This window comes from Sturnira hondurensis, unplaced genomic scaffold (genome assembly GCF_014824575.4).
Source record: "Sturnira hondurensis isolate 20B ecotype Veracruz unplaced genomic scaffold, ASM1482457v3 Scaffold0023357, whole genome shotgun sequence".
In the NCBI taxonomy this organism is placed as follows: domain Eukaryota; kingdom Metazoa; phylum Chordata; class Mammalia; order Chiroptera; family Phyllostomidae; genus Sturnira; species Sturnira hondurensis.
In genome coordinates this window covers 3120987-3145276 of record NW_028095988.1, presented here as the reverse complement: position 1 = coordinate 3145276, position 24290 = coordinate 3120987, and the positions used below count along the sequence as shown (strand labels likewise).

General features: G+C 38.8%; 2 protein-coding genes across 2 annotated transcripts in view; both read left to right on the top strand.

The window, feature by feature from the left end:
* Positions 1-623, top strand: part of PIGX (phosphatidylinositol glycan anchor biosynthesis class X) — a 34895-nt gene extending 34272 nt beyond the window's left edge. Inside the window, exon 8 of the mRNA XM_037037476.1 lies at positions 209-623. Within this exon, the coding sequence (XP_036893371.1) occupies positions 209-352 (144 nt within the window). The 3' untranslated portion in view covers positions 353-623. The remainder of the gene's footprint in view (positions 1-208) is intronic.
* Positions 624-13410: 12787 nt separating this feature from the next.
* The window catches only part of PAK2 (p21 (RAC1) activated kinase 2), a 92873-nt gene continuing 81993 nt past the window's right edge, over positions 13411-24290 (top strand). The window contains exon 1 of the mRNA XM_037037719.1: positions 13411-13717. The gene's annotated coding sequence lies outside the window, so the exon portion shown is untranslated. The remainder of the gene's footprint in view (positions 13718-24290) is intronic.

The following is a 24290-nucleotide window of genomic DNA, read 5'->3' as shown; positions in this document are numbered from 1 at the left end:
TTTAAGAATTATTGTGGGAGATGAGTCTGATTTTATTATACTAAATGAAATGTTCAATCCAAAAGAATCATTCAAACAATAAAGTTATATATAGTGTAGCATTGGCTGAAAGATACTTTTTAAAAAACGTAAAAACAAAGAAATAGTGTTCTCACTTATAGCATGCATTTTAAATGTTTCTAACTTCTCTCTCCATCTCGCTTTATAGGTATATGAGAATGTGACTTTACAAGTTCCAGTGGGACTGACTACACATACCTCTTTAGTATGTTCTGTGACTCTGCTTATTACCATCCTTTGTTCTACTTTGATTCTTGTGGCTGTCTTCAAACATGGCCATTCTACCCTATAAGTTTTATGCAATTAAATGCTTTCCATAAACCCAAGTAAGACCTAATCATTTGTGACTACAAGTGTTCTTTTAGAATTGTCATTACTTTTGTCTTCATTTTTGGATAAAATTATATTTGCTAGTAGAAATTTTGTATTATTCTCAACTAATTCCAAAATTTATTGTGCTATTATGTAGATCTTTGATAATCTTGAAGCATCTAGTGCCAAAAGAGGAAAGTTAATTCTGTTAAGTGTCTATTTATTTTGTGAGAAGTGACTTTATCTTCATTTGAGTTATAAAAGTGAGTACTTTATGTATTAGAGACAAATTATTCTCATTTTGTGAATAGAAACATTTCAATCTAAGATAAAAATTGAGAAAGTCATAAATAGTATAAAATAATTTGGATGAATGAGTTTATTGTTAGTTTTATGAGAATACTGAAATTATTTAGTGTTTCAAAGAAAATTATTAAAGTATAATAGAATAGCTAAGAAAACATTAATATCAAAATTGATTATTGCTTAAAATATTTTCATTCTCCTTTTATATTTTATATTGCTTTTGAATATAGGAATTGTCAAAGAGCTTGGTGAAACTAAGTATTAAGATTTAGTTGTGATTTAGTGCTGAATTTGCCAGGAAGACAGGTCAGAAAGTACATTTACAAAAAATCTTTTGTATCTTCAAGTGACCTTCTTTATTAAAAAAAGGTCTTGATTTAGAAGCAAAGACATGTACTAATAGACACAACAATCTAAAAAATTTAAAATAGTGTAGTATATTGTTCTGTATATAAAATTTATTGATACAATCTTGGCATTGTATACTTATATGTGTTACATTTCTATATTTTTAATATTCCTCTTATCAGCTTCTTTATTAAGTTTAATTGTGACAAATTTGTGCTGTTCTTAGTATTTACAGGACATTTGACTTTAATGTTTTATTCTTATATATATAAAAAAGTACAATATGGAGATACTGGGTTAGCCAAAAAATTTATTTGTTTTTATCCATAAGATGGCTGTACTAGTGCTTAGTTATCTTTAACTTCATTTGAAACAACTGTATTGTATTGTGATAGCTGTTATGTACACATGCATTCTAAAAAAAATCAAAACTGGGGAATTTTTGTGTAGCCTTTTAATATTGAAGATGAAAGAAAATATGGAACATTTTCGGCATGTTATGTTTTGTTATTTCAAGAAAGGTAAAAATATAACTGAAACTCAAAAAAAAGGATTTATGCAGTGTATGGAGAAGGTGCCGTGGCTAATTGAATGTGTTAACAGTGGTTTTCGAAGTTTTGAACTGGAGATTTCTTGCTGTGTGGTGCTCCATGGTGTGGTAGATCTGTTGAAGTCGATAGCAATCAAATTGAGGTATTAATTCAGAACAATCAATGTTCTATAACACGACATAGCTGACATATTCAAAATATCCAGATCAATAAAGTTAATGGTGAAAATGAAAATGTATCTTTTATTTTACAGAGAAAACTAAATGGACTTTTTGGTCAACCCAATATATACAGTCTTTGCTATGTTATGTTTATGAGTGGTTTTAAAAAATTCATCCTTTTGCCAAAGGGATGGAATATGTAATTGGTAAATCATAAATCCTTTGGTGCATAATGGTGTGATTTAAAGCTTTCACCATGTTATATTTTCTTTGGAGACATTAATTTAGTAACTTTATGTGGGGAAAAATAAAGGTTTTTAATTTTATTTAACTAGAATATCTGCCATGCTGTAATTAAATAATATGTACCACATCTGTATTTAAAATAATATTGCTGATATTTTTTAAAGTGGCCTTAATTGTTTTTCTTTGGGAAAATATTAGAAAATAAAGTAAGTGGCATAAACTAATTAAAAAATAAAAGGGCAAGCATGTTCCAAAACAGAGGCCAATGAACCAGGGTATGTTGGCATTGTTTGTTTTAAATAGTGTAATAGGATGTGCTATATGTTTATATATATATTATATATATGAATTCAGATATAAATTTTTGTAAATTAAATAACAGCTTAATTTTCTAAAACTTTCTGGTGTTCTTATGGAAATAAATCTTTCATAATTTGACATGTATGACTTGTCATAACATTTTTTTTTGGAGTTGTGTTTGAGAACTTAGATATTAAAAACGGCAACCCAGTACCATAAAAACATATATTAGAAATCTTTAACATGACTAAAATTTCAACCTAGTCTGGTTTTATATTTGTTTAATGTTTTCTTGTGAGAAAGAATTCCATGTTTTACAGGCATTTTAGCATTTTTTTCACAATGGGATTAACAAATTGGCATTGAAATGGATTATGTGTCAGTTAAAATTCAGTAACAGCAATAGACAACACTTCATAAAATGGTTAGACAGGTAGGCTTAACATGATACTGTTTAACCTCTTAAGAGTGTGTGTGTGTTGTGTATCTTTATTTTCTTTTGCACATCAGAACCAAACTTCATCAGTATTTAAACAAGTGTTAAAGGTACTATCTGAGATTATGGCTTGGTTCATGATTCAGACTTTTTTTCATTTATGCAGATATTCAAAAATATAAAAAATAGTGAAGGTAAGTGAAGAATACTTTGATATGACCATTCTTGCCTAGTAAGTGGTTGCAGAAAACACTACTTTTGAGACTTCCAGTCAAGATGGAGGCATAAGTAGACATGCTTCACCTCATTGCACAACCAGAAGAATCACAACTAACCTCAAAACAAAAAACACCCAGAACTGCCAGAAAATCGAACTGTGTGGAAGTCCGACAACCAAGGATTTAAAGAAGCCACATTCATCTAGATGGGTAGCGGGGCAGAGAGGATAGAGGTGAGCATGGAGGGGTGGTGGTGGTGGCAAGACAGGTGGTCCCACATTCATGTGTAGCAGATAAAAACTGGGAGGGATATCCTGGAGAGCAAGTGATTCCAGCCCAGGCCAGACCACGCAGCCCAGGGTTCCAGCACCGGGGAGATAAAAGCCTCACAACTTCTGCCTGTAAAAGTTAGTGGGGGTTGGGGTGGCAGAAGAAACTTAAGGTTTCTAAAGAGAGTCCATTTAAAGAAACTGCCATTCCTAGAGGGTATGCAAACCTACCCATTATGGGAGTCTTCAACAGGACAGCAGCTAGAAGGGAGCCAGTCACATACAGGAAGTGGGTGAAGTGAGACTGGAAATGGAACAAGTGCCAGGAAAACCTCTAGAGGTCAAGCAGCGGCATTGTCCCCTCTCCAACTCCATTCCCCTCACAGTGCCACAAAGAAAAGCAAGTTGCCCCACCCTGGTGAATACCTAAGGCTCCAACCCTTACAATTTAACTGGCCTGCCAAGACAGGAAGTCAAGGCAGCTCTCCCTAATACGCAGAAACAAACACGGTGCTGCCAAGTTGGGGAAACAAAGAAATACAGCCCAAATGAAAACAGAACCCCAGAAAAAGGACTAAGTGAAGTGGAGATAGCCAACTCATCAGATGGAGAATTCAAAACGCTGCTGATAAGGATGCTCAGAGAAATGTTAGAGTCCAGCAAAAACATAAGGGAAGAAATGAAGGCTACACTAAGTGAAAAAGAAAAATCTACAGGGAAGAAAGCCAGGATTCAAATTAATTTGTAACATAAGGAATAAACATTCAACCAGAACAGAATGAAGAAACAAGAATTTTTTTTTAAATGACAGTATAGAAGACTCTAGGACATCTCCAAAAGTGCCAACATCAGAATCAAAGGGATGTCGGACATGGGAGAGCGAGAAACTGAACTTATTTGAAAAAATAATGAAAGAAAACTTCCCTAATTTGGCAAAAGAAACAGAAATACAAGTCCAGGCACAGAGAGTCCCAGACAACTTGAACCCAAAGAGGGCCACACCAAGACACATAGTTAAAATGTCAAAGGTTAAAGAGGGAATCTTGCCTTGGCTGGTGTGGCTCAGTGGGGTGAGTGCTGCCCTTCAAACCTAAAGGTCGGTGGTTCAATTTCCAGTTAGGGCACATGCCTGGGCTGTGGGCCAGGTCCCCAGTTGGGGGTGTGTGAGAGGCAACCACTTGATATATTTCTCACACATCAATGTATCTCTCCCTCTCTGTGCCTACCCCTCTTTCTGGAAATAAATAAATAAATAAATGTTTAAAGATGGAGAGAATCTTAAAAGCAGCAAGAGAAGAGTGTTACCTATAAAGGACTTCCCATAAGACTCTCAGCTGATTTCTCAAACTTTGCAAGCAAGAAGGGATGGAAAGTAGTCAAAGTGATGAAAAAACAAGGAACTACAATGAAGATTACTGTATCCAGAAAAGCTATCACTTAAAATGGAAAGGCAGATAAAGTGCTTCCCAGACAAGCTAAAGCCAAAGGAGTTCATCATCACCAAGCCATTATTACATGAAATGTTAAAAGGGACTTACAAAAAAGAAAGTCAAAAGTATGAACATTAGCCCTGGCTGGTGTAGCTCAGTGGATTGAGCATGGGCCTGTGAACCAGAGGATCAAGGTTCGATTCCCAGTCAGGGCACATGCCTGGGTTGCAGGCCAGGTCCCAGCAGGGGACGCATAAGGGGCAACCATACTTTGATATTTCTCTCCCTCTCTCCTTCTCTTCCCCTCTAAAGATAAATAAAATCTTTTACAAAAAGTATGAACATTAAAATGACAACTATCAACAACTGAATCTTAAAAAAACAAAACAAATTACACATACAACTAGAAAAGGAACAGAATCAATGACATGGAGATCATTTGGAGAGTTATCATCTGGGAGGGAGAAAGGGGTGAAGTGGGGGAAAGGTACAGGGAATAAGAAGCATAATTGGTAGGTACAAAATAGACAGGGGGAGGTTAAGAATAGTATAGGAAATATAAGAAGCCAAAGAACTTATATATGCATTATCCATGGACATGAACTAAGGAGGGAGGTCTTGCTGGAGGGAAGCAGGGTACCAGGCTGAAGGAGCAAAGGGGGAAAATTGAAACAACTCTAATAGCATAATAAAATATACTTGAAAAACATTACTTCTGATTTTGGACTTATCTTTTTTGGCTATTTTAAAAGTGAGTAAGTACTTTATTAAAATCAGTTTTGTATTTCTGTGCATTGCCTTTTTGTTTTAAGGCCAAGAAAATGGGCACTATTCCCTTGGTTTTTATGTTTCAGTATTTAATTTTTATTGCTTATTTTTCTTTTTTGTTTGTTTATTTTTAGAGAGAGAGGGTAAGGAAGGGAGAAGAGGAGAAACATTGATGTGAGGGAGATACATCACTTCATTGCCTCTTGCATGCTCCAACTGGGAACCTGGCCTGCAACTCAGGCATGTGCCATGACTAAGAATTGAACCGGTGACCCCTTGGTTCACAGACTGGCACTCAATCCATTGAACCACTAACATATTGTATTATTATGTTCTTTTGGGTGAAAATAATAGGATAACTCAAAGGTCAGAGAGCAGAGATGTGTGTGTGTGAGTGTATTTCAGCCACTCTATGAGCAGCTTAGCTATTTTAGCCATTTCTTATGGAAATTGGTAAATACATGGCTTGGGAACTAGAAAAATGTATGACAGCACTAATTATTTCAAAATATAATGAGTTTAAGGATTATTCTACTCAGAAATTTTATTTTTTTCAAGCTACTCATCTATATTTTGATAATTGATTCTGATTGATATGGAGATAAAGAAATTGGAGTCAAGCAACCAATACCTAACTCACAAAATATGCTATTGTCAGGTTATTGAATATGGAAGGGTTTGGTAGGCTGGGAGACAGTGAAATAATATGGACTAAGTATGCTCTTCAGCATTGTTGTAATTGGTGATAGGATGGTGGGTTTAGTTATTAACCTGATTTTTTTTATCTGGCACCTTACTTTTAGAATCCTTTTTCTTCTGAAGTATATGTTTTTAAGGAGTTCCTTTAGTAAGTCTCTGTTGTTGGTAACGTATCTGTTGTTTAATGATGTCTTTATTTTCCCTTCACTGGCATGTCTGATAATTTAGCTGGGTGTACATTTTTAAATTTGGTTATTTTCTCTTGATAATTTGAAGATAATTGTTTCATTGTCAATGGACAATATTGCTGCAGTTGAGAAATTTGTGGTGGATTTAAGTTGTTGTTTTTTTAATAAAGTATGTCTTTTCTTTCTGGTGGCTTTACCTTTGGTGTTCTGCAATTTCACTTTGATGTGTTTGAAAAGATTTCTTTTATTTAGCCTGGTTGCAATTCATTTGATTCCTGAATCTGAGGGTTCTTGTCTTTAATAAATTCTGGAAAGTTCTATTATCTGATCATAAACTGCCATTTTTAAAAATATTTTATTTATTTATCTTTAGAGGGGGGAGGGAAGGAGAGAAATATCAATGTATGGTTGTCTCTCATGAGTCCCCTACCGGGGACTGGCCTGCAACCCAGGCATGTGCCCTGACTGGGAATCGAACCGCGATCGTGTGGTTCGCAGGCCCAAGCTCAATCCACTGAGCTACACCAGCCAGGGCATAAACTGCCATTTTTGTTTTCTTCTTCCTCCTGCAATTCTCGTTAGGCTTATGGTAATCACAGTCTATTCCCATGTCTCTTCATCTTTCTTTCATATTTTCTCTATCTCTAGACTGCTCTCAGTTATTATTTCCTTAGCTCTGTCTTCCACTTTATGAATTATCTCTTTAACTGTGTATGATCCATGATTTAACCCAAACATTGGCTTTGGTTTAAATTATTATATTCTTTTTAAGAAACCATCTTTTAAATTGATTTTTATAAAGAGAGATTGATTTGTTGTTCCATTTATTTATATACTCACTGGTTGATTCCTGTATGCGCCCTGATTGGGGATTGAACCCACAACCTTGGTCCATCAGGATGATGGTCTAACCAACTGAGCCACCCGGCAAGAGCCTAAAGTATATTCTTTTTTTATTATTTTTTATTTTTTAATGATTTTATTTATTTATCTTTAGAGGGGAAGGGGAGGAGAGAAGGAGAGAAATATCAATCTATGGTTGCCCCTCGTAAGTTCCCTGCTGGGAACTGGCCTGCAACCCAGGCATGTGCCCTGACTGGGAATCGAACCGGCGACCCTTTGCTTCACAGGCCCGCACCCAATCCACTGAGCTACACCAGCCAGGGCTGAAGTATTATATTCTTTATTTAATAAAGAATACAATACTTTATTAAATAAAGTATTTAATAAAGTTCTTGAAGTTCTACTCAGTTCATTTTCAAATCCACTTGATCAGCTTTAAAAAATAGATTCTGGCTTCCAGTCCGAATGGCAACGTAGGCAGGCATGGCTCACCGCTTTGCACACCCAAAATTACAACTAAAATCTAGAACAACCATGACTCAGGAATGTCAGAAATCTAGCTGGATAGAAGTTTGACAACTATGGAATTGAAGAAACCACTCCATCCAGACTGGTAGGAAGGGCGTGAATGTGGAACAGAATGGCCCCACACCCACGTGGATAAAAATTTGGGAGGCATATCTCAGGATCAAGGAGTCCCAGACCCACACCACACCTCCAAGTCCAGGATTCCAGTGCCAGGAAGATAAGTCCCCACAATTTCTGGCTGCAAAAACCAGCAGGGAATTGAGTTGGTGGAGGAGGCTGCTAGAGCACTTAGCAGTTCCTCTTGGAGAACCCACACATGGACTCACCTACTCAGATTCACTCCCCCTGAGCTCCAGCACTGGGGTGGCCGCTTGAAGGGCACCAGAGGTATACAGGGAGAGACTGAAGTGTCTGGCGTCAGCGTGAGCAGAGGCCATGGTCACTCTGCTGAGCCCTCCCCCCACAGAGCCAGTAGGCTGGTGCCACATCTGAATCTCCATCAACCTAGCTAACCCAGTGTGACTCACATTGGAGATTCCTAGGAGCTCTACCCTACCGAACTTACTGACCCACCCAAGCTGCTTTTCCATAAGAATAGCTGGTCTTGGCTCCTAAATCCTATCAAATAAGCAACAGCAGGGCTTCAGTGAGCCCTAACAGCAGCCAGATTAGAGTCACAGTTTGGCTTCTCTCCCAATCTCCAAGCCCAGCACAAGTATCAGCCATCTCAGATTGCTTTGCAGCTCAGGGAGGATGCCCTGGACAAAACACAGGTGGGGGTTTACCTTGGCCTGTACCACCTGGGAAACCCCAGGGCCAACACATCCAGTGGACAGCTACAGACCACGTCAGAGTACCACCATCCTGCCCATGCAGAGCTGATCCTCCATAGAGGGTGGAGGTTGATGGTCAGTGGTCACAGCCAATTCTTGCAACTGACTGGTCTGGGTAAATCCCTCCCATTGACCTGCCAACAGCAACCAAGGCTCAACTACAAGAGGAGGGTGTACTCGGCCCACATGAAGGGTGCACCTTGAGTACCCAGCTTGGATGATAGAAGAGGCTGTGCCACTGGACCCTATAGGACACCTTCTACTACATTAGGACATGGAGTCAAAGCAGCTCCACCTAATACATAGAAACAAAACACAGGGAGGCTGCCAAAATGAAGGTACAAAGAAACATGGCCCAAGCAAAAGAACAGATCAAAACTCCAGAAAAAGAGCTGAACGAATGGAGATAAGCTATCCGTCAGATGCAGAGTTCAAAACATTGTTCATATCGATGCTCAAGGAAGTTAGTGAGGACCCCAGCAGCATAAAAAAGACCCAGTCAGAAACAAATACACTAAATGAAATGAAGAACAATTTACAGGGAAACAACAGTAGAATGAATGAAGCCAAAAATCAAATCAATGATTTAGAACATAGGGAACCAGAAAACAACCATGTAGAACAAAAGAAAAAAGAAACTGAAAAAAATAATGATAGTATAAATATTACAAAACAGAACCGGGTGGGAGACGGGTGAATGATGTACTATAACTGAAAGGACCCTCCCTTTTGCTCTGGGGGTCCCCCCACTCCATACTAGGTTCACCTTGCCCTCTGCCAGTGAAAGATGTCTCTCAATGCCAGAGATTAGTGAAAAGGAAAGGAATTACTTATTTAAAAAGTTATACAGACTCAGAGTAATGACTTAATGTCTTCATTAAAATACTAAAGTCCTTTAGAATACCCTCAGGCACACACAGTCCTTCCTTCTCCCTCTGCCCAGTCCGGGGTACCATATCTCAGGAAAAGAAGTAGAAAGTACATGGCTCAGGTTCCCGGCACCATCAGCTGTGTTGTCACTACGATCTCTAGTTACTCCAAAACCATGTGGCACCTTCTCATGGCCCACCAGCAAGAGTCCTTTCACCCCCTTTTTTTCCAGGCAAAGTCTCTCCTGCTTCCTAAGCCACGTGGCAAAAGAGAGTATTCTAAACTGGCATGGTCCCAAAAAAGAAAGCCCCAACATTGCTGCCATGCCTGGGTTTAAATCCCAGTGCCAATCTTCCTCTGCAGCCCCATTTCTGACTCCTCCCACAATCAGTTACTGCCAGCATTCCTGTATTCTTCCAGCTTTGCTGGGCTGCCATAGTAAGTCCAGGCAGGCATGGCCCCCATGGTGTGGAGCCAATCATCTCCAAGGTCTTACACAGGCACTGTAACCAGGGGGAGTTGCCTCCCAATTGCATCATGGATTGAAGTCACTTCCATTCCCTTGGCTCAAAGCATGGCCACAGCTATTTAATATATCCATGAAACCAGTTAAAAGTTGTAGATATGTTAATTGACCATGTCTGAGGTTATTTGCTGAACTGTTGTTATGCAGAACAACTCTCAGTTGCCCTGCTCCATGTGTCCCATCCCTCAGTTTAGACTTGCAGGGATGAGGACATCCTATGTACGTATTTTGTAATATTTCCTGGACACCCTGAGTTCTGGACCCCATTACAAATCCCTATTTGGGGGTCCCCCCTTGGCTGCACTCTGTTACATAAACAGTCTCTGGGACAACTTTAAGAGATCCAATATTTACCTCATAGGGGTGCCAGAAGGACAAGAAAAAGAGCAAGAAATTGGAAATCTATGTGAAAAAAATAGTGAAAGAAAAACTTCCCTAATTTGGTGAAAGGAATAAACTTGCAAGTACAGGAAGCACAGAGAATCCTAATTATAATGGATGCAAAGAGGACCACTCCAAGACACATCATTATTAAAAGGCCAAAGGTTAAAGATAGAGACTCTTAAAAGGAAGAGAAAAGAAGTTAGTTATCAGAAGGTTTCCAGATGGGAGGGAGACAGAAGAATAGGTAAAGAGGTGAGGGGAGTAAGAGGTACAAATTGGTAGTTACAGACTAGCCGTGGGGATGTAAAGTATACTATAGGAAATGGAGTAGCCAAAGAACTTATACATATGACCCATGGTGAGGGGACTGCTTGGGGAGTAGGGGGCACTGAGTGGAGGGCGGAGGGTGGCAAAGGGGGAAAAATCAGGACAACTGCAATAGCATAATCAATGAAATATAATTTAAAAGATTCTTGTTTCATGTTCATGTCTTATTTTCTTTAATCATTTCATGAAACTTGTTTTATTCTATAAACAATAATTCTAATATCTAAAGTTCATGGGCACCATGGCTGTGTGGCTTACTGGACTGAGTGCGGCCTGCAAATCTAAAGGTCACTGGATCAATCCCAGTCAAGGCACATGCCTGAGTTTCAGGCCAAGTCCCCAGTTCGGGGCGTGCAAGAGGCAACAATAAATGTTTCTCTTACACATGGATGTTTCTCTCCCTGTCTGTCTCCCTCCCTTCCCCTCTCTCTAAAAGTAAATAAATAAATAAATAAATAAATAAGTAATATATACACAGTATTCGCATACATACATACACAGTATGTTCATATACTCAAAAAAATTAAAAAATAAAGTTCATAGGCTTCATTATTCTGGATGTAGTTTGTATTTACTCATGGTGGCTTATTCCTTAGGAATATTGTAATTATATTTTTGGTTTGATACCCTTTTTATCAGTGGAAAGTCTTTCAGACCTGGGTTGAGTGAACCTGTGCAATGAGGCTCTGTATTTGTTTCTTCCAGGCCTCTAAGTACTACCAGCCTGGGACCACTTTCTTGACTTCAGGTTTCGTGTATAGAGTATACAGTTCCTGTATATACTACAGGAACTGTAAACTTGAACTTTCAAACTCATATTAAGGAAATTTTGTGGTTATGCCATCTAAAGGGAAATTTGTTATCCCTTCCTTGCCAAGTCCAGGCTAAAACATAGAAATGTTGTCTCCCCAGATGGGTATAGCAATTTTTCCCCCAGTTTGTTTTTGGGGGGTATAGCCCTTTGAGTTTCCCAGGACACAATCCTAATTCCTTAGGAATTAGTCCTACATGCCCAAGGAGTTAGGACTGTCTTTGGCGTCCTGTCTCTTTTGCAGTCCATGACACAAAAGAGATTTTTGAGATAAGTAGATACCCTTTACACCACCATGGCTTCACTGCCCTGATTACTACTCTGGTTTCTTGCTTCCTCTTTGGGCTAAGTTTGGAAGACTATCAGAGATATTCCTCTTCCTTTCTTGAAAGCTTGGTTATGCCTTTGAAAAGATGTTCTAGTTTATCCAGATTTTTGTTTTTAATGATGAGATTGTTTTGAAGGTTATGTAATAATGCGCCATGTTGCTCTTTGATTCCTTTTACTTGTCCTCTTCATATCAATTGAGTTTTTTGCTCTATACTATAAATAAGAACAATCTGTCTACTTTTCTTCATTTCCACTGCTATCTCCCTTGTATCAGTCATGATTACTGCCTACCTAGTCCATTTCTCTTCTATTCTTGCATTTCTGTACTCTATTCTTCACATAGAAATCTAGTGATCTTGAAGTGCAATCCAGATAACATTGCCTCCCTGCTTAAATAATTTCTTGGAATAAAGTCCAAACTCCTTACCATGGCATTCAAAGATCCTTCCTGATTTGAATCTTGTTTACTCTAGTGTTTTCATACTACACTACCTTTCTTGCCCTAAGTTTCAGGTACACAGTCGTCCTTAACTGAAATTAGCAAGCCTTTTCTTCCTCCTGCTTGAGATGCTTTCTCCTTGGTGCTGCTTGTAGTGCTCTCTGTCCTCAGATTAAATGTCACCTCCTTGAACATGACTTCTCTGGCCCTGGCCAGGCTGCTCAGTTAGTTGGAGTGTCCTCCTGTGCACAGAAATGTTTCCCATTCCATACTGCTCCTAGGTATGTCAGGCCACATACCTAGGTTGCAGATTCAATCCCTGATCCTGCATATGCAGGAGGCAACTAATGGCTGTTCTTTTCTAACATTGATTTTCTTCTCTCTCCCTTCTACCCTTTCTCTGAAATCAATAAACATATCCTCAGGTGAGGATTAAAAAAAAAGATTCTTTCTCTGGTTGAGCTATCCAAAGTAATCTCCCCAGTTTCTCCTTATATCAGATATAGCTTTATTAATTTATTTAAAATAATTACTTACTTATTTTTAGAGAGGGGAAGGGAAAGAGAGAGGGAAACATCAACGTGTGGTTGCCTCTCATGCGCCCCCTCCTGGGGAACTGGCCTGCAACCCAGGCTTGTGACCTCACTGGGAATGGAACCAGGGACCCTTCGGTTTGCAGGCAGCCACTTAATCCACTGAGCCACACCAGCCAGGGCTATTGCTGTGTTTTAATATTTGTAAACTACATGAGCAGTGACTCGTGTTCACCATTATATCCCTGAGGACTTCTGGCACATATTAGACAAACACTTGTATTGTTAGTGGATACACTGATAACTTCTCTGAGGATAAAACATGGAGGCCTTAAGGAGGTGAGACTTAACTTAGCAGCATAATATAGATGAGTTCGTAGGTAAAAAGCAGCATGGATAATGGATAAATTCCCACAAATGTCCTGGAGCAGGTTCATGTGATAGCAGTCATCTGTCAGCATCTTTGGTTGGTATGGAACTGAGGCAGACGAAGTTGAATTAGACGAGGAACTGGCTGGCTGTCTCAATATAAAGCATACCTCACCCCGCCCTCGAAAAAAAGTGGGGTTGTTCACATTTCCGACTACAACTCCCAGCGGCCCTCACGCGCGCCCGCCCATTTGGGAGGCAAGGTCTATCTCCGCCCCCTAGAGCTTGGGGCCTAAAGGCCGGCAGTGGGGGTGTCCTGGCTCCGCCCCTCCCCGCTCGCCTCCTTGGCCCTCCCCCAGGGTTGTGGCCACGCGCTGGGACGGCGGTTGTTCCGCTTCCCTTCTAGCGCGGGCCGTCGCCATTGCCGAAGTCTCCCTGTCCTCCCCTCCCGGCGTCTGCTCGCTCGGCCTAGCGATAGCAGCGGCTGCGCTGCAGCGCGGCTCGTCTTCCCGTCCTGCTCCCCCTTCCGTCCCCACCCCACCCCGCCCCGCGCGCTTGCCCGGGCGGCGCCGCAGCTTGCTGGGAACTCGGACGGAGGCACTTCGCTGGGCGGGGACCTTTCCTCGCCAGGGGTAAGTGTGCACACTGGCCGGGATGCGGGGCGCCGCTCTCCTTCCTTTTTCCTTCTTCGCGGCCTGGCGGGCGCTGGCGGCCTGGGGCAGGCGACCTGCTCTTTTCAGGGCTAGGGCCGCCGCCACCTGCGTGCATGAAGCCGCGGATGCTGGGGCGGTGGCTCATTGTCTGCTCCCTAGGGCTGTTTTTTTTCTCTACTTTTGCCCGAAGTGGGAAGCTTGCTGGGCCGGTGAGGGCTAACTCTTCCTGGACCCAGCCCTGCCCTGTGTTGCGCCGCGGGCTCTGTTCTGCTGGTCTTTCCCTCGCGTTTCAACCTCCTTTTCTCCCTTTACTTCAGTGTTCGACCAGCCGTCTCGGTTTTTATTCTGGATTTTTCCTGTCCTACTGAGTCCCAGCCCCTCCTTACTAGCCCACTCTGTTCATCCCAGTTTTACTGCTTAGGCATATTGTCCCGAGTCCTGTTTCTAAACTAAAATCTAATCTCTTCCATATTTCGCATTCGTGAAAGTGTACAGTTTTCCGAGAGTTTGAGGGCCTGCCCTTAAGAACAGGACTTTGGGATCTTCTGGTTTTTGGTCTTAGATCTTCTGGTCTAATCTTCAGCCAGAAGGTGACTATTTGCTTCTTTAGGTAATTTAGGTGTAGACTGACTTTTAACCATGTTTGGTTTTCTTCAAAACAACACACACCAGTGCGCGCGCGCACACACACAACGTTTCCACAAATTTCTCAGTGGACTTAACGTTTTGACCAATTCTTTAAAGTTCATCCAAGAACTGAAGTGTTAAAAGTAATTGCCATTGTCAGTTGCTATAGGGTTGTACTCTTTCTTGTATCTTAATTACTAAATGGGAATACTCTGGATTGAACGTGATTTGTTTCCTCCTTCATAAATAATGCCAGCTCTCATTGACATAATCATTTCAGTTCTGCTTTACAAGCGCTCTATAGTTTTCTTTTTTAACCTCTGTAAAAAGACAATCAAAATGGTTAGGCCTAAAATTAGACTACGACGAGCTGTGTTTTGGATCAAGGTTGCTCACGTCACGTTTTTTCCCCTGCTCAGTTCGACTCTTCCGCTCTTATAAAGTAGACAGGATATTGAAATGTACAAGAATTTGTTCTGGGGGTTTTGTTTTCGTAGGGTTATCCAAAAGAATAACATTAAATGAAGTTAGATTGGGGTGAAGGCGGTGAATAATAATTTTTAAAACAGGTTAGAACTTGTCAACTTTTCCAGATGCCCTGTGGCATTTGTGAAACATACTCATACTCATTTTTATGTTTTATATGTATGTGAAAAGTATACATATATCTAAATGAAAGCTTTGTTTATGGTCTCCTATTTAGGGTGTTGATTTAAGGTAGGTCTTCCATCCTTGGCTTTTAAATCTGATTTACAGAGAACACTGATTTACATTGTGAAAAGTGAACCTTAATGTTTTTCACCTGTAATATATGTTGAACCCACATTCAGGCTTTGGTGAAAGATATTAACCTAAATTTAGTGAATTTTGTGTTTTCACTAAACAGTCCATTGTTACCTTAGACTTAGTACTGAGCTTCAGTACTGTCATTATTTGGTACTGTCAGTTGTCCTCAACCTAATGAGAGGTCTTGTTGGCATGAGGCATTAAGATATGGAATGTTGGCATTCAAAACTTGGTCTGTGACAGCAGCTTCTCTGCTAGTTCTTTCTATAAAGCATATCTTTAGTAAGGAAGGGCGCCTGTGTGTGGTGTTTCCCTTAGGGCCTTGATTCCTGGTTTACCAATTGTTCAAAGAGAGAGTTCTTCTGGACTTTGTGACATTTAATACCAAATTCATAAAGTAACAGTGAGTTTGTAGTTGGAGTATATCTACTGAACAATGAATAGGAGTTCCTATGTTTCTGTGATGTTTGCGATAGGCCAGTTTCCAAGTACGCATGGTTAACAGGGTGTATATTTCTTTTTCAATTATACTTCTTTAAAGAGAAAACTTAGAACTTGTTCAGGTAGCTAAGGATAAGTTTTCAATTATACTTTTTTAAAAAAGAGAACTTACTCAGATAGATAAGGATAAAATAAATAGGTACTATTAAATTATTCCTATGTTTAATCTGTTAATATTGATTATTCTAATAATCAAGTATAAGGTTTCTTTGGGCAATGAACATTTGAAACTGGGCCCTGTTTAAAGCTTCAGGGTTCTGATCAATTTGTTTTCAAAGGCCTACTTCCAGACTAACCAGAGAGAAGGTGGTGTTTTACACCTGAGTTGTCCCTTTTATCTTTCTTGTACCTTGGTAGAAGCAAAAAGAGAAGGAAAAAATAACTCCTGTATGTTGAAGGAATACTGATTGTTTTCTTCTATGATCAGAATTGAGTTTCCCTACTTCTTCATTTTAGGATCACTAACCTGATTAACAGGAGTCAATCTGGACACTCACGCAGGATTTGAGTTTTAATTTGTTTTCTCTGAGGTTCATTAGTACTTACACATTTCATGTATCCCAGGTGGTTAGGAGCTGGGGCCCTGGGTTTAAATCCTGGTTCTTCCCGTTTGATCTTGGCCAAGATATACATTCTTTTCGAGACCTGATATTTTTTAATCTGTAAAATGGGAAGAATAATAATGGTATAATACAGATTTCATAGGGCTTTCTAGAGCAATGTGATAATGCAGGTGAAGTACTTAGTAAATGTATGCTTAATAAATGTTAGTTAATATTCCATTCTAAAATGAGTTTTACATTTAATTGCTTCTACAGCAAATGTTCTACTCCTAAACTTAGATTTCAGACTACTTTCTGAAAGAGGTTGGAATCTCAGGACCAAGTTTTTGAGACCATAATTATTTAAGATGTTAATTATCTTTTCAGGAAAAAAATTAGTTTCACCACTGAAATAAGATACAGTTTTTTTGGACTATAGGCTACTCATATTTTAAAAATAAGCATAATTTCTCATAGAAAATTTTGCAAGTAATGAAAATTATTAAGGAACAGGACAAAAATCACTTTATTTTCAGCCCTCAAGGATAACTATTATAACAGACCAGTGTTTTTTCCTTTGTTTTAAAGTTAAAATCCAAAAGAGGAACGTGCTTATTGTAAAAGGCTCAAGCAAGTCAGTTATTTAGAGTAAAAAGTGAAAATTATTAGTCTTTTCTCACTTTCTAGTTCCACTGTTAATTTTGTTTTATCTATGTAGTTAGAAATAAGTACCATGTGTGTAGTTTTTACCTTTTTAAAATTAAAAATTGGTTAATTTCCATTATTTTTCATATTGATACAGATAGTTATAATCTCATCTTTCACCACTCATGAGATATTCCATTGTATAGTTGTGCCTTAATTACTCACCGTCACTTAGGTTAGTTTCAGTTTTGAGCAACTAAAACTAAAGCCTTAATGAACTTCTTATAACTTTGTGCACATGCATATGTAAGCAAGTATTTCCACTAAAAAATTCTAAAATGTACATTTCAAGTTTCAATAGATGCCAAATTGCCTTCCTGAAAGGCTGTCTAACCCTTGCTACTGTGATTCAGTGGGTTGAGCGCACGCTACTTGGGGATGTGCAGGAGGCAACTGATTGATGTTTCTCTCGCACATCAGTGTTTCTCTCTTTCTCTCTCCCCCTCCCTCTATAAAATAATGAAAGTTTTTTTTAAAGCTGTACTTATTGAATCGTAGATGCTGTTTATACACGGTATATATTAATCATTTGCCTTCTGTTTAAGAACTTTCTTTTTTCCCCTTTATCAAAAACCTGTTCCTCTTTATTGTCTTGAACTTTTAATAATTGTTGTATTTTCATCTTAGTCCTGGGCATTTGTTTGTTCTTGGGTAGGGCAAGTAAGAGAGTTTAATTCTTTTTTTTCTTAATCTCACCTGAGGACATGTTTTTTTTCTTTTATTTACTTAATATATTTTCTTGATTATGCTATTATAGTGGTCCCATTTTTTCCTCCTCTTTATTCCCCTCAGCCCTGCACCTCCTTCCCTCCACCATCCCCACCCCCTTAGTTCATGTCCATGGGTTGTACATACAAGTTCTTTGGCTTCTCCATTTCTTTTTTTTTTTTTTTAGATTTTATTTATTTATTTATCTTTAGAGGGGAAGGAGAGAGGGAGAGAAACATCAATGTATGGTTGCCTTTTTGTGCATCCCCTGCTGGTAGTTAGCCTGCAAGGAACCGGTTTGCAACCCAGGCATGTGCCCTGACTGGGAATCGAACCTCGATCGTCTGGTTCGCAGGCCCGCGCTCAATCCACTGAGCTATGCCAGCCAGGGCAACTTCTCCATTTCTTATACTGTTCTTCACCTCCCGCTGTCTATTTTGTACCTACCAATTACACTTCTTATTTTCTGTACCTTTCCCCCCATTCTTCCCCCATCCCCATTCCCTCTGCCGTGATAAACCTCCAGGTGATCTTCATTTCTGTGATTCTGTTCCTGTTTTAGGTGTTTGCTTAATTCTTGTTTTTGTTTTTTTAGGTTCAGTTGATAGTTGGGAATTTGTTACCATTTTACTGTTCATATTTTTTTACTTTTTTTTAGATAAGTCCCTTTAGCATTTCATATAAGGGCTTGGTGATGATGAACTCCTTGAACTTGGCCTTATCTGAGAAGCACTTTATCTGCCCGTCCATTCTAAATGATAGCTTTGCCCAGATAGAGCAATCTTGGATGTAGGTTCTTGCCTTTCGTGACTTAGAATACTTCTTTCCAGCCCCTTCTCGCCTGTAAGTTTTCTTTTGAGAAATCAGGTGACAGTCTTACAGGAACTCCTTTGTAGGTAACTCTCTCCTTTCCTCCTGCTACTTTTAAGATTCTCTCTTTAACATGTTTTTGTTTTTGAAATTGATTTTAGAGAAAAAGGGAGGGAGAGAGAAAGAAACGTCATTGATGGGTTGCCTTCCATACATGCTTGGGGAGGGGAATGGAACCTACAACCTAGGTATGTGCCCTGATCAGAATCGAACACGCGACCCTCTGGTGTACAGGAAGGCACTCCAACTGAGACACGTGGCCAAGGCAGAGAGTTATAAAAATATAAAATAGTTTGGCTACTGAAATAAAATATAGATAAAAAATTTTTTAGGAGTTTGAGGGTGGTGTGAAGATTAGTTGCATTATATGGATTCAGAAAGTAATATGGTAATAGCTTTACTGTAAGCATCACATCTGAAAAGGAAAAAAAAATACTCCTTCCACCCATCTCTTGTCACCTACTTAGTTTATCCTCATCCTTCAAATCTCATTATAGCTCTCTTTGGGAGTCTTTCCTGATCTCCACTATGATTTTGATATTCTTGGCCCTGGCTGGGTATCTCAGTTGGTTAGAGCATTTTCCAGATACACCAAGGTTGTGGGTTGGCTCTCCTGTCAGAGCACATACTAGGAGCAACCAATGAATGCATGAATAAGTAGAACAACAAATCAATGTTTCTTTCTCTTCCTCCCTTTCTCTCTCTCTAAAATCGGCTTCAAAAGCTGATTTTCTTAGTGTTCTTATATTTTTCTTACTGTTCTTATTTTTTTCTTAACATGCTGATCTGTAACCTTAATTTGTAATGTGCTAAAAACATGAGTTATTTATCTCGAAACAAGTTTCTCAATTTTTGCCAGTTGAAACTAATCTAAGAGGGAGGTGTAAGAATACTCAGTAGTGTTGGGTAAAACTCATCCGCATGACCCTGGCTGGTGTGGATGAGCACTGGCCTGCAAACTGGAAGGTTGCCAGTTCAGTTCCTAGTCAGGGCGCATGCCTGGTTTGCAGACCAGGTCCCCAGTTAGGGCCGTGCAAGATGCAACAACACGTTGATGCTTCTTCCCTTCTCTATCTCTTCCCCTTTCTCTAAAAATTAAAAAAAAAAAAGAAAACCCCAGTTATCCACATCTATACATATATGTACAGGGTACTTTTATATTTTTTATGTAAATGTTTAAAAGGCTCTGGAAAGATAGTTTTTATTTCGCATTTGTTTCATAAGAGCAAGCTGTATTTTAAGATGTAATCTTGGCTTTTAGAAATTCCTGTTTTAATTTTAAGATTATTTAGTAATTTACAGACTTGCAAATGAAGCAGAATTGTTACATAATAAACACATAAGCACTAAGAGATGGGCTAAAGCATTTAGACAAAAATTTCAGGTGCTTTAGAGAGCAAATTATTAGTAGGACATTACATTGGCAGATACAGTACTAGAAGTATAGCCAGATGTTTGATAAAGTATGTCTGTTGTAAATTTTTCCTAAACTTTTAAAAAAAATACTTGTTTCATTATCCGTGGATAACTACTGTTGATATTTTGGTATGTTACCTGATAGTACTTTTTCTTCTGTATATATATGTGTGGACACATAGTTTACTTTTATAAAATTGGAATCATATTCTGTGTAATTTGTTATCTTGCTCTTTTTACTTAACATTAAATCTTGAAAGTCTTTGTTACTTCTAAGAATTCTTTTTAAAAATGATTTTAAATGTTTACGTAACATACTGTTGTAAAGCTGTGTCTTAGTTTTATTATTTTCCTGTTGCTGAATATGTAACTTATTTTTTAAAAAGATTTTATTTATTTTTAGAGAGGGGAAGGGAGGGAGAAAGAGAAAGAAACATCAGTGGGTGATTGCCTCTTGTGTGCCTCCTGCTGGGGACCTGGCCCGCAACCCTGGCATGTACCCTGACTGGGAATTGAAGCTGTGACCCTTTGGTTCGCAGGCTGACACTCAGTCCACTGAGCCACACCAGCCAGGGCATTTTTCCAATATTTTATATAAACAATGCTGTGGTGAATATTCCTGATTACAACTTTACAATATTTTTGAAGAAATGGAATTACTGATTTAAAAAGTATGGAATTTAAAAGTCTTAAATTAACCCTCAGAGAGGTTTGATGTGTACTATCACTAGAAATGTGAATCTTATTTTATTTTTGAAAAGTACATAGATGTAATAGATATTTGTGTTTACTGTTATCTTTATTCTTTTTCTGGACTTCAATAAAATTTTATTTACTTTTGTTTTCCTGATTTATTGTCTGTGAAAATAATAGTAACTTTTGCCTCCTTTCCAGTAGTCACAATGTTTATTTCTGTTTTATGTCTTGATTACATTGGGCAGAATCTCAAAGACATGGTTAAATAAAACAGATTGTCCTGGAATATAAGATCTCTGGTGTTCTTAAAATTAACAGTGATGACAGCCCTTAGTTTTAGAGAGAGAGTCTTTATTATTTTTCTGTTCCTACATCACACAAAATAAGAATGACTTCTGAATTTTTTCAAAAAAAAATTAACACTTAGGAGATGATAAAGTTTTTCTTCTTTTAACTGCTGATAGGTTGTATAATAAATTTGCTGGTAACCAAAGGCATATGAGGAATCAAAATCCCACTCATATTAGTCAAGTGTACAGAATTTATTGAAAGGATAGAGAATGTCCTAGAAATTTAGTTTAATGAGAGTATACAGGACTTTCGCAGTTATTTCTGTAGCCTTTTGAGAATCTTATTCGTGAGTTTTGGTAATTTCTTCCAAAGATGGTACATTATTTTAAAATTTTCTAATTTTGTATATAGATGTATATTATATGTTCTTATTAAAATCTGATGTTTCTATCTTTTATTAGTGATTTTGTTATTTTTCTTGATTTATATTTTTATAATTAGCTTTGAGATTTATTCTGTTGGTTTCCCTGATTTCTATTCTTCTCTTTATTTTGCTCTTCCTGCTTTTTTCCCCATTATTTTTGTTATACCTTTTTTTAAAACTCAGATTCATACTCTTTTTTTTTTTTTTTTTAAATAGTGAAGCCATTTAGTGCTCTTAATTTACCTCTGAGTGTAGCTTTGGCTGCATTCTAATTTACAAGAATGATATTCTTATAGTCACCAAACAAGTAATTGGTAGTTCTAGGTTGATTTTCTCCTTGACTCAAGAGGTGTTTAGGCTGTGACGGTGCAGCTCAGTTGGTAGGGCATTGTCCTGCAAAGTGATAGGTCAGCAGTTTCATTCCTGGTCAGGTCACATGCCTGGGTTGAGGGTTCCATCCCCAGCTGGGGTGCCTGTGAGAGGCAACCAATTGATGTTACCCTCTTTTTCTTCCTCCCTTTTCCCTCTTTAAAAAGTAAATAAAGTCTTTTATTTTTTATTTTTTAAATATATTTTATTGATTATACCATTACAGTTGTTCTATTCCCCCCTCTTCATTCCCGTCCACCCGCACACTCCCTCCCCCACCATTCTCTCCCCCCTTAGTTTATAACCACGTGTCTCAAGTTCTTTGGATTCTATATTTCCCCCACTATTCTTGCCCTCCCCCCTATCTATTTTCTACCTACCCTCTATGCTACTTTCTGTGCCTTCTCCCCCTTCTCCTCCTCCCACTCCCCTGTTGCTAACCCTCCATGTGTTCTTCATTTCTATGGTTCCACTCCTAATCTAGCTGTCCTCCTGGTTTGCTTTTGTTTTAGGTGTGGTTGGTAATAACTGTGAGTTTGCTGTCCTTTCACTGTTCATATTTTTTATCTTCTTTTTCTTAGATAACTCCCTTTAACATTTCATATAATAAGGGCTTGGTGATGATGAACTCCTTGAACTTGACCTTATCTGAGAAGCACTTTATCTGTCCTTCCATTCTAAATGAAAGTTTTGCTGGATAAAGCAATCTTGGCTGTAGGTCTTTGGATTTCATGACTTGGAATACTTCTTTCCAGCCCCTTCTTGCCTGTAAGGTCTCTTTTGAGAAATCCGCTGACAGTCTGATGGGTACTCCTTTGTAGGTGACTGTCCCCTTATCTCTTGCTGCTTCTAGGATTCTCTCCTTCATTTTAGTCTTGGCTAATGTAATTATGATGTGCCTTGGTGTGTTCCTTCTTGGGTCCAACTTCTTTGGGACTCTCTGAGCTTCCTGGATTTCCTGGAAGTCTATTTCCTTTGCCAGACTGGGGAAGTTCTCCTTTATTATTTGTTCAAATAAGTTTTCCACTCGTGGCTGTTTCTTTCCCCCTTCTGGTACCCCTATAATCCGGATGTTGGAACGTTTAAAGATGTCCTGGAGGTTCCTAAGCCTCTCCTCATTTTTTTGAATTCTCATTTCTTCATTCCTTTCTGGTTGGATGTTTCGTTCTTCCTTCTTGTCCATTCCATCGATTTGAGTCCCAGTTTCCTTTCCATCGCTATTGGTTTCCTGGACATCTCCCTTCATTTCAATTAGTTTAGCCTTCATATGTTCCTCTAATTTGTGACTATAATCAACCAGTTCTGTGAGCATCCTGATGACCAGTGTCTTGAACTGTGCTTCTGAGAGGCTGGCAATCTGTTGGTCGCTGAGAGTTATCGGCTCTGGGACTTTGAGTTCTTCTTGTGCCATCTTTAGGGCTGTTCATGCCTGTTCTGTAGCAGGATCGGAGCCCTAAGGTGTTCACTAGAGCAGGGCAAGTAAGTCGCTGGGTTGTGACGTTGTATGTGGGGGCAGGGTCAAAGAAGAACAATGGTGTCCCATCTGCGCCTGACACCGCAGCTGCCACCGTCACCGGGTCCACTTGTTTCGTCCCACTGCAGGCAAGTGTGCCACTGCTGTCGGCCCTCGCCCCCTGGGACCTGCGTGGTCCGTCTCACTGGGCGCGAATGTGCGACCGCGGTCAGTCTGCTCCGCACCCCAACTGGTTCCGGGCTGCCTGCGCGCCTAGGTTGGGGGATCTGTCCCGCCCGACTCTGTTCACTGCTGGCTCCGCCCCTCTTACCGTCCCCGTTGAATGGTTAGATGTAATCAGACTTCCGTATAATTCAATTTTCTCTCCTTTGGCTGTGTCTTTGTTCTCCAAACCTTAGTTGTATTCAAACTTGGTTGTGGGAGAAGGCACAGTGTTTCCACCTATGCCTCCATCTTGGCGGAAGTCCTCAAAAGTAAATAAAGTCTTTTAAAAATTAGCTAAAAATATATGCTAGCTGATGTAAATGAATCAATTTAAAGATTAAGATTGAGAAAAATGGCAGTGAATACTGAATCCATCTCAATAATGTTTAAGTAATTTTTTGAGAATTTTTTTAGTTTATTTGAGCCAAACTGATGAAAGTTACTAGGAAACAAAATTTCAAGTGTTTCTAAATAATTTGTGTTAACATTGACTGTAATTACCAGGGTAAGTCTTGAAAGAAGATGAAGTTAAAAGCATGACATGTACCCAAAATAATCTGACCATCTTCTGAGGTCATAGAGAGGGAAGGGGAAATAAACCTAGGATGGGTTAGTGGGGGGAAAAACAAGTCTTCAGATATTTGGGTAGTCAAGTAAAATTTTCTTTTTCAGGTTGACAAATCAGAAAAGTTTACTTTTTAAAAATTTAGATACATACTCAAATTCATTTAAACTATAAATTAATGTACTTTAAAAATGATATATACATTTCCAAATATCGGAGATAAAAGCAAATCAAGTAATCTATAAACAAATAAAAAACATGAGATAACTGGATAAAGAAAATGTAGTATATACAGTGGAATATTATCTAGCCTTAAAAAGGAATGAGGTATGTAATACATCCTACAACATGGAAGAACTGGGGGCTGCATTATG